The following is a 16,843-nucleotide window of genomic DNA, read 5'->3' as shown; positions in this document are numbered from 1 at the left end:
AATAATCAGGCTGACCTCTGATTGAGGAACTAACTCCTCTCTGCCTCTCCCCCCCCCCTCCCCCCCCCCCCCCCCCCCCCCCCTCTGTAGCCTGTCGAGATGGAGGACGGTAGCATTGTCATCAACGTGCGCAACCAGAACAACTACCACTGCCGCTGCCGCATGGTGGTGCGCAGCCTGGACGGGGGCGAGACTCTACCTTTGGAGCAGCTGGTGTTTGACTCCATCCTGATAGACCCAACGGTAGCAGCAGGGGCGCTGCAGAAGGAGGGCGTGATGTACTTCACCAACCCAGCTGACAGTAACCACAGTAAGGACTATGGGAAAGGGGTGGGGATGGGGCCCTCTGGTAGATAGAGTGGGTTGGACAGGGGGTTAGTGGTGAGATAAAAATGTAAATTTAATTTTTTACATTTTTTAATGTTATTTTATTAATAAATATGTACATTTTATTTCATATATTTTGTCTTAACTTCCCTCAACCTTTCTGTCCCTCTTGCTTTCTTTCTCTCCTCTCTCTCCTTCCTTTCTGCCAGGGATCAATCTAACCCTGCGCTGGTCTCTGACCAATGGCACGTCGTGGGAGAAGAACACTGTCCAGATCTGGGCGGGCCCAAGCGGCTACTCCTGCATGACGTCACTTACGAGCGGCAGCGCTGAGGACAGGAAGTTCATCTATGTCATCTACGAGAAAGGCCACAAAGACTACGATGAGACCATCTCCTTCGCCAAGATCCACCTCTACGGTGGATGGTAGTAGAATAAGGCTGGGGGGAGGGGGGATGGGGGGGGAACTAGGTAGAGTCTGCCTCTAATCACTGGTCCAGGGTCAGGGTCTGTGTTCTCAAAGTGTCTCGGAGTGCTGAACTAGCATCAGTTTTGCCTTTTTTAGATCATAATGAATGAAAATCATAATGAAAATTAGATTATATAGACAGGGACCTGGTCTTAGATCAGCACTTTTAATCAGACACTTTTTGAATACAGGCCCTGATATTTTTATCCGGTTAAAAGTGGTTATGGTTAGGATGGAGATTTTTTTATCCAAGTTCTGTGGTTAGGAGCAGGTTCTACCTCCAGCTGGGGAGGGAAAGGGAAGAGGATGTTGAAGATATTCTCAGGACGGATGACTCATGGGACTTTGCAGCACCACTTTGTTTTGATAGGTGGAGGGAGACATACAAACCACTCCTCTGTTTTATTGGACCAATAATGACAGTTGTGTGCCACTTTATCCTAAGGTGGGCTTTTAAATACATCAGGGTTGGTTTCATTAGGGCACACCGTAGCAAGACATTCTGCAACAGGAAATGGAAAGTTCAGCTAGTCCCTCCCTGTTTTAGTTTGTTTTCCTCCATTTGGTGCCTAATATACATGTTATTAGTATGGCCCAAGCACAGGTGTCCTGTCCTTTACTGAAGCTATGATAGTCTGTAATGATTGGTGGGATGTTGGTGTAGCTACACTTCCTTTCTGTTGAGGCTCCCCCCCACATCACAAAATAAAAGAGACGGGTGGAAGGAAAATGTTTAGAGGGTTATGTGTCACCGAGCCATAAAAATATTGGGAAAGACTTGTAACTGCTATTTCAATATGGCAAAAAACTTGAAAAAAGGTAAAAAATACAGATTTAGAGACATTTTAATGCAGCTCCTAGCCCTCTGCCTCGCAGTCCATAACAGAATGGTTGCACTTTCAGAATGTCAAGGCATTTCTATGTTTTCCTTTTTTTTGAAGGGTGGTTCTTGCCAACTTTTGACGTGAGAGATGTTTGTATGATGAGACCGTTTTATGTGCGTGAATGGACTCGTAAAATGATTGACTTGTGTCCACTACAATATCTCAGATGAATATGACATGCGTAGTTTGAATACCATCAACTTGATGTTGTTTTTACGAGGCATGGCGCCATGGTTCTGTCATTTCATTCACCCATTTTGTGCTATCAGTTGAAAGCCTATTATTAAAAATATTATGGATGTACGTTTTCGATACTGTACAATTAGTGGAAAAAGATGAGAACTGAGCTTCTTTAAAAGCAGCAATTGAACCACAGTGTGTGGAAACATACTGTTAAAATCGTTCCAGATATTACAATTGTATTAAGCCTCTTGTAATGTTTTGGGATATCCCCTGGGTCTGTAGATAATGTAAAGTGTCCTGTACTTCCCTGAAAAGTATAAATCTGAAGGGAAAAAAATGTGTTAGCCAAGCCCTGTTTCATGCTGTGTGGGTGAACACAAGCTTCAATGGAGCTTTTGGAACAAAGAAATCCATACACATACATTTTGTCTTACAGTGTACATTTAAGATGAAGAGAAGGTTAGAAAAGAGAATAATGCAAATATCCTTATAACAGCTATTTTGTTTGTCACACTCATAGAAGTAATATATCAATTATTTTTCTTTATGACAATGTTGCCAGAATCTTATAGTAGAATCAGTGTGTCTTCTAAAATGTAGTATGTGTTAGGCATTAAAGCCAAATTTATAATGGTGAGGGAACAAAATTCATAATTATTGAAGATACTATATACATTTGGCAGTGCTTCAAATGCATTCATAGGCATGAAACAACTTCTTTGAAAATTAACCACAATGAACGGGAAATTATTTTCACCTTGATTGCATCGTATTTTCTGAAGTTGATTCGATAGATGAGAAGGATATAGCACAGAAAGTGGGTGGAAGAACGGGGATGTGAACCGCTCCCTCCAGGTGTGTATGTAGTCCTGGACGGCACTACCCGACCCTGACACTACCATGATTGCGTCAATCATTTACCACAAATCAGACATTAAAGAAACAGTAAAACACACTGTAAATTACTCTTGCATTCATATAGCCTTAGTAGAAGATGATGGTTAAGTGTGGGAGTCTAATGAAATGGGAAGAAACAGACATTGTCAATTCATTTAGCATACATGCAACACATTTTGCCTGATGGATTATTGGAACACAGTAGGTCACAGTACAGTACCTGTGTAGCAGAGGAAGTTTAGTTTTTCCGCACAGTCATTGTCAGCCCATTTCCCTGTTCTTTTATTCATGGCTTCACAGTTGTGAGAGAGGAGGCTCGGGACCTGAACCTGGAAACAAAGAGTTGTAGTGGTACTTAGTTGTGTGTCTAACGTCTGCCATATCACACTGGTCTAAAGTAACCCACATCAAACTGCATTCATATAGTGTATAGACCTTGCCTGGCTACCCAGAATCCTTGCACTGGCCAAATGGTACGCCCACTTATGTTAGTTTCTTCTCCCAATGAGTCTGGCTCAGTACCTCCCCGACCCTTCACTGAATGCGAACCCATTCGGGGCTGTCTGATTGGTCCAGAGACTGATGGGTTGGACCAGAGCCAGAACACATTTGGGTAAAGCGGCAGTTAGAACATGTGTCATTGGCTTTGACACTGATTTGTTAGAGACAATCCAATCGCTGCTGACTTTGTTTTGTACAACGCCACTCATGCCCTTTGCCATTATTGAAGTCGTTTATGGTGACAATCTCAGACTTAAGTATGTGGTGAATTACAGAGCTAGCATAGAAACACTTCCCAACCCAAAATATACAGTCGTATGAAAAAGTTTGGGCACCCCTGACAATTTCCATGATTTCCATTTATAAATAATTGGGTGTTTGGATCAGCAATTTCATTTTGATCTATCAAATAACTGATGGACACAGTAATATTTCAGTAGTGAAATGAGGTTTATTGGATTAACAGAAAATGTGCAATATGCATCGAAACAAAATTAGACGGGTGCATAAATTTGGGCACCCCAATAGAAAAATCACATCAATATTTAGTAGAGCCTCCTTTTGCTAAAATAACAGCCTCTAGACGCTTCCCATAGCCTCTAACGAGTGTCTGGATTCTGGATGAAGGTATTTTGGACCGTTCCTCCTTACAAAACATCTCCAGTTCAGTTAGGTTTGATGGTTGCCGAGCATGGACAGCCCGCTTAATCATCCCACAGATTCTCAATGATATTCAGGTCTGGGGACTTGGATGGCCATTCCAGAACATTGTACTTGTTCCTCTGCATAAATGCCCGGGTAGATTTTGAGCAGTGTTTTGGGTCGTTGTCTTGTTGAAATATCCAGTGCCGGCGTAACTTCAACTTTGTGACTGATTCTTCAACATTATTCCCAAGAATCTGCTGATATTGAGTGGAATCCATGCGATCCTCAACTTTAACAAGATTCCCAGTACCGGCACTGGCCACACAGCCCCACAGCATGATGGAACCCCCACCAAATTTGACTGTGGGTAGCAAGTGTTTTTCTTGGAACGCTGTGTTCTTTTGCCGCCATGCATAACGTCCCTTGTTATGACCAAATAACTCAATCTTTGTTTCATCCACAGCACCTTATTCCAAAATGAAGCTGGCTTGTCCAAATGTGCGTTTGCATACCTCAAGCGACTGTTTGTGGCGTGTGTGCAGAAAAGGCTTCTTCCGCATCACTCTCCCATACAGCTTCTCCTTGTGCAAAGTGCGCTGAATTGTTGAACGATGCACAGTGACACCATCTGCAGGAAGATGATGTTGTAGGTCTTTGGAGGTGGTCTGTGGGCTGTTTTTGACCGTTCTCACCATCCTTCGCCTTTGCCTCTCCGATATTTTACTTGGCCTGCCACTTCTGGCCTTAACAAGAACTGTGCCTGTGGTCTTCCATTTCCTCACTATGTTCCTCACAGTGGACACTGACAGCTTAAATCTCTGCGATAGCTTTTTGTAGCCTTCCTCAACCATAATGTTGAACAATCTTTGTTTTCAGGTCATTTGAGAGTTGTTTTGAGGCCCCCATGTTGCCACTCTTCAGAGGAGAGTCAAAGAGAACAACAACTTGCAATTGGCCACCTTAAATACCTTTTTCTCATGATTGTATGCACTTGTCTATGAAGTTCAAGGCTTAATGAGCTCACCAAACCAATTGTGTGTTCCAATTAATCAGTGCTAAGTAGTTACAGGTATTCAAATCAACAGAATGACAAGGGTGCCCACATTTTTGCATAGCCTATTTTTCACATCTGATTTAATTTCATACAACTTAATATTGCTACACTAAAAATCATTGTCTGGACAATAACCCAGTACTCAACTTTTATTAGAAAATGAATGGCATGCCACTGTGATCATTTTCTGTGACGACAGATTAAATTATTATGCAGCCTCAGAGGGGTGCCCAAACTTTTTCATACGACTGTATATATTTTTTGCAGTGGTGTGATAAGAGAATTTCCAATCCCAATGATAATAACAACCAATCAATAGCTCTGACCAATTCCCGAGGTTTGTAAGACCATGGGTATAATAATAATTAGTCAAAGACTCAGCTTATACAAAAGGTTAGTACAGTTTATTCAGAGAACGTTCTAAAGTCAAGAATAAAAAACAATACATTTTATACTGACTTCTCACGCCCACACATTCACACAACCATACGCACACACATACACACAAACAGACGCATACACACAAACAGACGCACACACATGTCCTGCTACCCAGCCGACAGAGATCAGTGACCTTGTCCTTGACACGTACTCCCTGTTCTCTCCCAAATCTCTAGTCAGGTCGGCACCAAGCTCAGACAGTCTGTGTTTAAAATACCATAAAGCATATTGTCTTTACCCTAATTCTGACTAGGACTACACATTTATTGATTATGATTTTATACATTCTAATCAATTCCATACAATTATATGTTTCAGGGCGGAATATTCTAATCATTCACTTAACAGATAATTCTCACCTATCATGGTGTAAAGTACTTAAGTAAAAATACTTGAAAGTTCTACTTAAGTAGTTTTTTGGGGTATCTTTACTATTTATTTTTTGACAACTTTTACTTTTACTTCACTACATTCCTAAAGAAAATTATGTAATTTTTACTCCATAAATTTTCCCTGACACCCAAAAGTACTCATTACATTTTGAATACTTAGCAGGACAGGGAAATGGTCCAATTCACACACTTATTAGGAGAACATCCCTGGTCATTCCTACTGCCTCTGATCTGGCAGACTCACATGCTTCATTTGTAATGAGTGTTGGAGTGTGCCCCTGGCTATCCATAAATAAATAAAAAAATTAAATGATGTCTGGTTTGCTTAATATAAGGAATTTGAAATGATTATACTTTTACTTGTACTTTTGATACTTAAGTATATTTAAAACCAAATACTTTTAGATGTAGTATTTTACTGGGAGACTTTTACTTGAGCCATTTTCTATGAAGGTATCTTTACTTTTACTCAAGAATGACAAATGGGTACTTTTTCCACCACAGTTTTTTTGCAATAATAGTGTGTTTACCTAACAAGCACAAATGAATACACGTAACCTGTATTACTTTCTACTTTAATCTCTCTCTCTCAACCCCTCTCCTCCACTCACTTTTTCTCCAGTTCTGGTAGTCCAGTGCCTCTTAATTTCCCCACAGCCAGAACCCCCACAGCTGGCTCTGCCTCAGCCCGACCCACACCCAGTCCGAGGAGCTGTTCTGGACTTTCTCCATGGCATAGAAGGCCTCAGCGTCAGAGTGGAAGGAGGCCAGGTGAGAGGGTGGATGCCCAATAGTGACACAGTGCTTTAGTGCATTAGTCCATGGCATCTGCTTCAGAACCAGAGTCAGTTTCCGAGTGACTAAGGAGGTGAAGTAGGGGACAAGGGAGCATGGGAGAAGGGCGATGAGAGAATTGAGAAAGCAGAGATGAGAAGAAACTACAGAAAAAGCCAGGAACATTGTTAACAACTGATGGTTTTCAGCAAGCAAAGTTCAAGCAATGGTGGAGGGGGTTTTGCTATAATTTCCATGAATAGGGAAGTTGTTTACATACCAAAATAGCAGTGGAATGGTTTCTTGACTTTTCAGTCAACTGGGGTCCATTTCAAGGGCAGCAGCAGTTGACCATTACTCATTTCAGCTTCAACACAGTCCTCCTTTGCTATACATTTAAAAAAGGAAAGAAAAATATAATTCAGATCACGTGAATCATATTAGTTCATTATTGAGGCATTGAATAAAACAATCAAGGGTGAACCGGAATGACACCCATGTTGAATCGACTGCCCCATTTTGTTCAGTAACTCACTTTCAGTGGTCAGTAGCTCTCGAATTCAGGTTGGAAGACAGTGGCTGGAGATTTGACCGTCTCCATGGTTGATGGTGAAGGCCGATCCACACTGCAACTTCACTGGTATTCCTCAGCTTCTCCAGTATCTTGTCATTGTATGCGTCACTCATCACGCTGGCTAGGTCTGCGTGGCTGAGATGACAGTGCTTCAAAGCCTCTGTCCAGTTCTTCTTCTCTTCAACCAATGAAAGGTTGTGGAGATCTGCAATGGTTGTTGTTATATTTGAAGGTTAAAATCTATAGACTGCACTGGACGGAAGCAACACCGTTACACAAATATAAACTTTTCCATTCCTTTTTGTCCCCCCTCCCACTCTCTCAGGAGGATTCACTTAAATGTTTCACCAAATTACTAACACATACAGTACATATGGAATTATCTCAGCGTTTGTTACCTTTGTTATAACATATGAAGATTTGATTGTCCCCACAGTCTCTCTCTTCCCATGTTCCATTGCGGTCCATGCTGACACACACAGGCCCACCTGTCCATTTCCTTGAGCGCGCTCCACTCTTACCCTCAGTCCCGTTCCTCAAGACAATCCAAGCTGATTCCTTACTAGAGCCTTTTACCTTGTTGTAAATGTCATCCATGTGAGATCTGTTGTTTATAGTGACTAAAGTGCATAAGTCTTTGGCTTCGTACCATGTCTTTGTAATACTACTGAGATTGTAACAGCCATCTGCTGAAAAACAGAAATATGATTTTTTGGGGCAGTGGTCTATGATACTGTAGTATTTCACCTAACACATAGTTACTGTCAGGTCCAAAATAATTGACACCCTTGATAAAGATGAGCTAAATTGTATACAATATATAATATAGCTCACTATTTGTATTATTTCTTATCTTTATAAAGGGTACCAATCATTTTGGACTTGTATATTATGTCAAATATGAATGCACAACTTTTTGGTTCTGTATATTATCAATTGAGGCGTCTGAGGCAATATATTTGTAAAATATTACCTGAAATGAAAGGTAGGTAATCATTTTAAAAGATCACTTTCAAAAGTTATTTACCAGCAACACAAATGAAATAAGTTGGTGACATGCAGCTTCTGTCATTCCATCTCTTTTCAGGGTAATGTTGATCTATTCAGATAAACTTCAGCTCCAGATCATTCCAATAACGGAATCCCGAGGTTTCCCATCAGCCCATTCCCAGGTGTCACGGAAGTGTTCAATCGAAACAGATCGCCCTTTTCTTGTACATTTGAGTGATTTGAGTTCTGCAAATCTCCACCAGATTGGAATATTTAGCCCTACAGTGACTTTGGGCTTCAGAACAAGTATCCCCCAATGACCGATTGGGTAAATCAAAGCTACCTGTGACATAAAAGTTTACACATAGACAAGGGTTCAGACAAACAGTATCTAAAATAAATTCTTACGGAGTGCATCAAACATGTTTTAGACCTTGTTTATAGCTGTATTTCATGGTTGTAAGTTGCTGAAAATTGTCCAGTGTTCCTATCATCTCGAGAAGTGCATCTAAAATTCCATGCATAACAGTTGTATCTTTTAGCAATGTTTATTATGAGTATTCCTGTAAATTGATGTGGCTCTCTGCAAAATCAAAGGATGTTTTGTGACTTCTGAACGTAAGGCGCCAATGTAAACTCAGATTTTTGGATATAAATATGGACTTTACCGAACAAAACATACATGTATTGTGTAACATGAAGTCCTATGAGTGTCATCTGATGAATATCATCAAAGGTTAGTGATTAATTTTATCTATATTTCTGCTTTTTGTGAATCCTCTCTTTGCCTGGAAAAAATGGCTGTGTTATTCTGTGAATAGGCACTCACCTAACATAATCGTTTGGTTTGCTTTCGTCGTAAAGCCTTTTTGAAATCGGACACTGTGGCTGGATTTACAACAAGTGTATCTTTAAAATGGTGTAAAATAAATGTATGTTTGAGGAATTTTAATTATGTGATTTCTGTTGTTTTGAATTTGGCGCCCTGCAGTTTCACTGGCTGTTGAAGAGGTGGGACGCTAATGTCTCACGTACCCTAGAGAGGTTAATTAATCAGACTCACTTTGACTTTATATAGTGCACCAAGAGATGTGCTTTTGCTTACGGCCATACCAGCCTGAGTACTCCCGATCTCGTCAGATCTCGGAAGCAAAGAAGGGTCGGGCCTGGTTAGTACTTGGAAGGGAGACCACCTGGGAATACCAGGTGCTGTAAGCTTTTTGTCCACTAGGGGGTGCTCTTGCATCATTTCATCAGCAACACTGCCTTGTAGAATTGATTTGATACTGAATGTTTATTTGACTAGATGCATCTTGTATGGGCTAGTATCCCTGGACCTATTAATAGGATCATTGATCCTTTTGTTGTCTGATGATGGTTAGTGGAACTGGACTGGTGTCTGATGGCCGTGTGTTTTCCATGGTGGAGTTAAAACCCTTTGTCCTTTTTTTCCCACAAGGCTGAAATATGTGCCCTCGCTTTGAAATGTAAGCAAGGTTTGTTTGTATTTCATCCAACTCTCTGTGCTACAAAGTGATGGCTACAATACATGCAATTTCTTCCACTTTTTGAGTGACACAAAGTTGAAGCTGCTTTTCTAATTGGTGAAAATGCAACAGCTGTTAATCAGACTCACTTTGACTTTATATAGTGCACCAAGAGATGTTCTCTCGCTTACGGCCATACCAGCCTGAGTGCGCACCTCCTGTTTGGTAATTGACACAGGTGTGGGTGATTGCGCTGAGGTTGAGTGTTTGCTCCAGACTGTTTTGTTGGACTTTTTGGTGTTTTGAAGTGCAATCTCATCGTTGTTAATTGACAGACACCGTGTGCTCGCTGCCATATTCGGCCAATTTTGAGACGATGGAAGGGACCGAGTATTTCCGAGTGATACACGATCATCAGGTCATGGTCTGCAGGCTTTGTATTCAGCCAGGACACGTGCTACGTGAGTGCCCTGATTTTGCCTGTCATAAGTGTGGTGAGCAGGGGCATTACGCAAGAGAGTGTAATGGGAGAAGAGAGCGCGGTTGTGTTGGTTGCGGGAGAAGTGTTGTGCAGGGCTCCTGTTCCCATGGTGGTGGTGCTCATGGCTTGGCATCTCAGGTCTTCAGCGGAGATGGTGTCGTGGTGGAGGAATCTGGGGAGGAGATCGGCATGGGGGAGCAGTCCCAGGGAGAGATGGAGGACGAAGAAGACCAGAGGAATTCGGAGGATGAAGAAGAGACGGGGCCTTGTCCTGTAGGAAAGGAGGTATCCAAGGGTGGGGATATCAGTTCAAGCCTAGACGATGTGGAGTTGGAGGGCGTTCCTGGTGGAGGGGGGGGGGGGGGTTAGCGTGGTGTGCGGGAGAAGCACCTGGAGAGGCATTGGCTTCGGATTCTGGGGGTGCAGTGGAGATCCCGAAGGTGAATAAGAGCCCTGGTGTAGATGGGATCATTGCAGAGTTTTATAAAATCTATGAAAGTCTTTTAGCACCTATTTTATTGGAGGCTTATCACTATATGGAGGAGAATGATTGTGTATCAGAATCGATGGTGACAGGGATGATAACTATTTTATATAAAAACAAAGGGAGTAAGGTCAAATTGGAAAACTATAGGCCTAATAGTTTATTAAATGTGGATTACAAGATTTTAGCCAAAATTTTTGCGAATAGGATGAAGAGAGTTTTACACGATTATTATTGCACCAACACAGAATTATAGTGTTCCTGGGAGGGATATAGCTGACACAATTAATACAATTAGAGACAATTAGATACACAAAATGAATGGGGGTAAGATGGGGGGTATTGTTTTAAGCATAATTCAAATAAGGCTTTTGATGGGGTAGAACATGATTTTATGTTTAGGGTTTTGGAAAGATTTGGCTTTGGTAATAAAATAATAGGGTGGATTAGATTATTATATACAAATGCAAAAATTAGGGTGAAATGCAATGGGGTTTTAACTGATTCTTTTACTCTTGAGAGATCGGTAAGACAGGGATGTCCTTTATCTGCTTTATTGTATGTTTTATCAGTTGAACCGTTAGCAGCTTTTCCTAAGAAGGATAGTCTTATTAATTGTGTACAGACTCCACAGGTTTTTTTTAGTTTGATTCACCAATATGCAGATGACAACTAGAACAGTTAGAGATGAGGACAGTGTAAAAAGTGTAATAGAAGGTATTAAAGTATATGGAAGAGCATCAGGAGCTAAAGTGAATATGGATAAGTCTGTAGTAATGTATATTGGGAAGGTTAATGAGGGGAATTTTCCTTTTAAAGAGGTCAGAGATTATTTGAAGGTGTTAGGAGTGTTTTTAGGGGTAAAAGAAAAGGAAGCTAGGGATTTGACATGGAGTGGTGTGATAAATAAAGTTAGGAAGGTTGTAAAAATGTGGAAGGGAAGGTTGTTCAAATTAAAGGGGAAGGTAATTGTCATAAATTCTTTGATGTCCATTTTTATTTACGTCATGAATGTTTTAGACGTGCCAGAATGAGTTTTATCCAAAATGAATTTTAGTTGATTTTAGTTGATTTTTTAATGGGATGGGAAGGGGATGAAAATTGCTTTTAAAACTTTGATTGCAGGTTATGAGGAGGGGGGCCTGAAGTTAGTGGATCTAAAGGTGAGGAAAATAGCGATAAGAGTGAAAATGGTTCGGAAGTATTTATATGGGGAATTAGATTACGGGTGGAAAAGTATTTGCAGGAGGTTGGGAGGATCGGGGATAATGGTTTATTAATGTGTGTAAAACAGGAAATGTTGGGAAATAAACTTCCTTGTAAAACAAAGGTATTTGAGGCTTGGGGTCAGTTTTTACCACACATTTCTTATGATTGTAACATTTTGGGAAATATTTTAAATCAGCCAATCTTTTTGAATCCAAAGATCAAGTATAATAATACAATGTTTTCTAAATATTTTATGAGGGCTGGGATGAGACAGGTTTGTGATATTGTATATGAAGTCATTCCGGTGTTTCTTCCTGTACAGGCTATTTATGACAATGTTGTTGAGGTGGAGGATGAAATAAGCAAAACTACTGTAGAAAACATTTTGGGGTGTACTCATTTACATTTTGGGGTGTACTCATTTACATTTTGGGGTGTACTCATTTACATTTTGGGGTGTACTCATTTACATTTTGGGGTGTACTCATTTACATTTTGGGGTGTATTCCTGAGGAGTGGGTGGTTTTAATAAATACAGAGGTGGTTAAGAGAGCTAGGGGTTTACCGGTTTTATTTTATGAAAGTAATTGAGCGAAAAATTATTTGTCAGGTTTGAAAGTTAAAACAGTATATAGTAAATGTATTATAAAAGAGATAAAAGTTCGTGCTTCGGAGAAAGTGTGGTCGAGGGTTTTTGTAGATTTGGATGTGAAATCAATATGGAAGAATGTTCATGTAAGATTTAATTCCATAGAATGTGAAGATAATGATTTTAGAGTAAAACATAATAGGATTTTTTACTAATGTGGTTTTACATCAAATCAATAGAGATATTAATAAGGAATGTGACATTTGGTGTGTAGGGGTGGAACATTTTATGCACCTTTTCATTGAATGCAGTAGATTAAGAGGGTTTCGTGAGTTTTTAAAAGGGTTGTTAGTAAAACATTGGGGGGAGGAGATTTTTAATGGGGTGGAATGGAGATTTTTTTCTTTTTGGTATTAATGGGAAGAGTAAAGTTTTGAATTTTAATTTGGTTAATTATGTTTTAAGTCATGCAAGATATGCTGTAAGATTAAGGAGGAACTTGGGTCATTATGAGGGGAAATGTGTGAGTGTGGAGGTATTTTCTAAGAGTATGTTGGAGAATAATATAGAGATTATACATAGATATGGTGGAGGAAATTTTGAAAAACAGTTTGTGTGGGGGAGTACATGTATTAGAATGTTATCAAATGGAAAACTTGTGTTTAATTATTAATTGGATTTAGTGGGTGATTTAAATGTTAAATGATTGTATTTTCTTTCTGATTTTGTAAAAGGGTGAATTGTTAATCCTTTAATTATGATTGAAACGCTGTATTATTGTCTGTTTCTCATAATAAAAATGTAAAAAGTACGCCTGATCTCGTCAGATCTTGGAAGCTAAGCAGGGCCGGGCCTGGTTAATACTTGGATGGGAGACAGCCTGGGAATACCAGGTGTTGTAAGCTTTTTGTCCACTAGGGGGTGTTCTTACATCACTTCATCAGCAACACTGCCTTATTGATCACAGCTGTAAGGTTTCTCTCCAGTGTGAATTTGATCTTAAGTAACTCTTCCCACAATCAAAACAGTGGTGAGATTTCTCTCCTGTGTGTACTCGCTGGTGTATATTAAGTGCTGATGAAGATTTGGAACCTTTCCCACAGTCAGAGCAGCGGTGAGATTTCTTTCCTGTGGGTCTCCGCTGGTGTTTCTTGAAGTGCTCTGATGTGGAGAGACTCTTCCCTGCCTCGTCAGCTTCATGATGTTGTAGAGACTCCCCAGAGGATCCACGGTAGTCATGTCTCTCTCCTAAAGTCAGACAGATGGTTAAAGGGCCACAACAACAGAAATCCACTGTAAAAGGTGATGCCAACATGATAGATGATGTTGTACAACAATTGAGGTCTGTAATGAATGTTACAATTATCTTAAGACAGTCAAGTGAGCAACAAGCCATATTTAGTCTTGTTTTCACATTAGTAGTAACATCGACGATTGTAGGCTAGAAATAAGTTATTAAAGTTGAAATCCTAAGCAGTGTGCCAGATGACTTTTGGTCTCCAATATAGGCCCCTTTCTGTGTTTACTAAAATTGGCGCATGAGGGCGATGCACACGCAATTTGGTTGCAGAAACTCCTCCATGCTAATGCGGAAACTACTAGTTATACAAATTATAACTAGTGGCAAAATATATGAAAGTATTGTGTGAAATTATTTTGATGTGATATGAAAGTACAGCAATTTATGTTTCTAGAAACGTATCGCAATTGCGAATCGATTCATATTTATGTGGATTATTTGTCTATTTTACCTGCCAGAGCCAGTCTACCTCTGAAAATAACATACAGTCCTTGGACCTTGAGGAGTAACGGAGGCAGCAATCAGCAGTAGAAACAATTACAAAGCGTACTCCCTGCCCATTTCGGTAAAAAGCTGAGGGATGGGGCTGGAGAAATGTAACCATCCATGATATCAACATTATAGTTTTAACCATGTTTTGAGGATATTCGGTGTTTGTTTATAATTTACTGACAAACATTGGAGTAAAAAAAATCTTATACAGTGGGGAGAACAAGTATTTGATACACTGCCGATTTTGCAGGTTTTCCTACTTACAAAGCATGTAGAGGTCTGTAATTTTTATCATAGGTACACTTCAACTGTGAGAGACGGAATCTAAAACAAAAATCCAGAAAATCACATTGTATGATTTTTAAATAATTAATTTGCATTTTATTGCATGACATAAGTATTTGATCACCTACCAACCAGTAAGAATTCCGGCTCTCACAGACCTGTTAGTTTTTCTTTAAGAAGCCCTCCTGTTCTCCACTCATTACCTGTATTAACTGCACCTGTTTGAACTCGTTACCTGTATAAAAGACACCTGTCCACACACAATCAAACAGATTCCAACCTCTCCACAATGGCCAAGACCAGAGAGCTGTGTAAGGACATCAGGGATAAAATTGTAGACCTGCACAAGGCTGGGATGGGCTACAGGACAATAGGCAAGCAGCTTGGTGAGAAGGAAACAACTGTTGGCGCAATTATTAGAAAATGGAAGAAGTTCAAGATGACGGTCAATCACCCTCGGTCTGGGGCTCCATGCAAGATTTCACCTCGTGGGGCATCAATGATCATGAGGAAGGTGAGGGATCAGCCCAGAACTACACGGCAGGACCTGGTCAATGACCTGAAGAGAGCTGGGACCACAGTCTCAAAGAAAACCATGGATTAAAAAACCATGGATTAAAATCCTGCAGCGCACGCAAGGTCCCCCTGCTTAAGCCAGTGCATGTCCAGGCCTGTCTGAAGTTTGCCAATGACCATCTGGATGATCCAGAGGAGGAATGGGAGAAGGTCATGTGGTCTGATGAGACAAAAATAGAGCTTTTTGGTCTAACTCCACTCGCCGTGTTTGGAGGAAGAAGAAGTATGAGTACAACCCCAAGAACACCATCCCAACCGTGAAGCATGGAGGTGGAAACATCATTCTTTGGGGATGCTTTTCTGCAAAGGGGACAGGACGACTGCACCGTATTGAGGGGAGGATGGATGGGGCCATGTATCGCGAGATCTTGGCCAACAACCTCCTTCCCTCAGTAAGAGCATTGAAGATGGGTCGTGGCTGGGTCTTCCAGCATGACAACGACACGAAGCACACAGCCATGGCAACTAAGGAGTGGCTCCGTAAGAAGCATCTCAAGGTCCTGGAGTGGCCTAGCCAGTCTCCAGACCTGAACCCAATAGAAAATCTTTGGAGGGAGCTGAAAGTCCGTATTGCCCAGCGACAGCCCCGAAACCTGAAGGATCTGGAGAAGATCTGTAGGGAGGAGTGGGCCAAAATCCCTGCTGCAGTGTGTGCAAACCTAGTCAAGAACTACAGGAAACGTATGATCTCTGTAATTGCAAACAAAGGTTTCTGTACCAAATATTAAGTTCTGCTTTTCTGATGTATCAAATACTTATGTCATGCAATAAAATGCAATTTAATTACTTAAAAATCATACAATGTGATTTTCTGGATTTTTGTTTTAGATTCCGTCTCTCATAGTTGAAGTGTACCTATGATAAAAATTACAGACCTCTACATGCTTTGTAAGTAGGAAAACCTGCAAAATCGGCAGTGTATCAAATACTTGTTCTCCCCACTGTATTTTGGGTTCTGATGGGGTACAACAGTTGAACTAAGCTCATGAGGCATTTATAAGTGAATTTTTAAGGAAACAATGGGTACATATTAATGTATAAGTCCCAAAATGGATGTAACAACTGCTGATTGCCCCTTTTAAGACTACATATTGGGTTAATCTAATAGGAGATATTGAGGACTACAGTATTTCAGGCATGGTCATTGGAAGCATTTGATCAATTGTTAACGTTTTGTTGATGGTCCACTCTTGATGTTCTACACGTTACAGTGTAGCTTCAGCCATTCCTACAGAACAACAAAGTGTAGAACCCCTTCACTGCATATTGGTTCAACGACTGCAGAGACGGTACTTACTGGTGTTAAACAGATCTCCAACCTCTTCTTCCTTCAATGTGACAGTCATCTCCCCCTCCTCCTCCACTCCAAAAACTGCATCCTCCTCTTCTTTTACTCTGAACGCATCTTCCTCTTCACTGTAACGTCTTTCTCTTCTTCTTTCAAGGTATCAGCCTCACCCTCTACTTGTTTTTGTATTGTAACATCTTCCTCTTCCTCCTCTTTCACGAGAGTCTCTTTCTCCGTCCAGCAGACACCCTCTTCTTTAGCAGGAGGAGAGTAGCTTAGTGAACTCATGGTCGGAGATGTTAGCATTAGCGACTAGCCTAGTTCTAAGCTAATTTAGCAAACCAGCTAGCTGACAAACAACGTAAATATATAATTAAATGGGCCAACAAGTACATACAACAGAAGTGTGTTTAATAAACAGCGACTAATATACACCAAAACAGTGTAAAGAGCGTGAATGTTGTAGCTATGTTTGCTAGAAAGCTACCGAGGTGTCTGACTAGCTGTTGTTGTTGAAGGAG

At 40.6% G+C, this 16,843-nt stretch overlaps 2 protein-coding genes and 1 non-coding gene across 4 annotated transcripts in view; 2 read left to right on the top strand and 1 right to left on the bottom strand.

Annotated features, from left to right (window-relative positions):
• Positions 1-2,818, top strand: part of LOC139554273 (sialidase-1-like) — a 14,137-nt gene extending 11,319 nt beyond the window's left edge. The window contains exons 5-6 of the mRNA XM_071367035.1: positions 91-310; positions 537-2,818. Of these exons, the coding sequence (XP_071223136.1) occupies positions 91-310; positions 537-757 (441 nt within the window). The 3' untranslated portion in view covers positions 758-2,818. The remainder of the gene's footprint in view (positions 1-90; positions 311-536) is intronic.
• Positions 2,238-16,843, bottom strand: LOC139554278 (uncharacterized). 2 transcript variants are annotated; one of them, XM_071367048.1, is made up of 8 exons: positions 16,332-16,843; positions 13,474-13,629; positions 7,540-7,830; positions 7,103-7,346; positions 6,848-6,955; positions 6,405-6,653; positions 2,981-3,089; positions 2,238-2,878 (listed from the first exon to the last, which is right to left on the bottom strand). In XM_071367048.1, exons 1-4 carry the CDS (start codon positions 16,378-16,380, stop codon positions 7,105-7,107), a joined length of 738 nt encoding a protein of 245 aa, XP_071223149.1. In that variant the 5' UTR covers positions 16,381-16,843; the 3' UTR covers positions 2,238-2,878; positions 2,981-3,089; positions 6,405-6,653; positions 6,848-6,955; positions 7,103-7,104. The 2 variants fall into 2 exon arrangements, with proteins under 2 accessions (XP_071223149.1, XP_071223148.1); XM_071367047.1 differs by having other exon boundaries at positions 2,238-3,089.
• LOC139555410 (5S ribosomal RNA) lies at positions 9,231-9,349 on the top strand. The gene has a single exon (XR_011670993.1). It is a non-coding gene; the product is annotated as a 5S ribosomal RNA (ribosomal RNA).

Source organism: Salvelinus alpinus, chromosome 26, assembly GCF_045679555.1.
Source record: "Salvelinus alpinus chromosome 26, SLU_Salpinus.1, whole genome shotgun sequence".
Taxonomy (NCBI): domain Eukaryota; kingdom Metazoa; phylum Chordata; class Actinopteri; order Salmoniformes; family Salmonidae; genus Salvelinus; species Salvelinus alpinus.
This window is presented reverse-complemented; position numbering and strand designations above follow the sequence as displayed.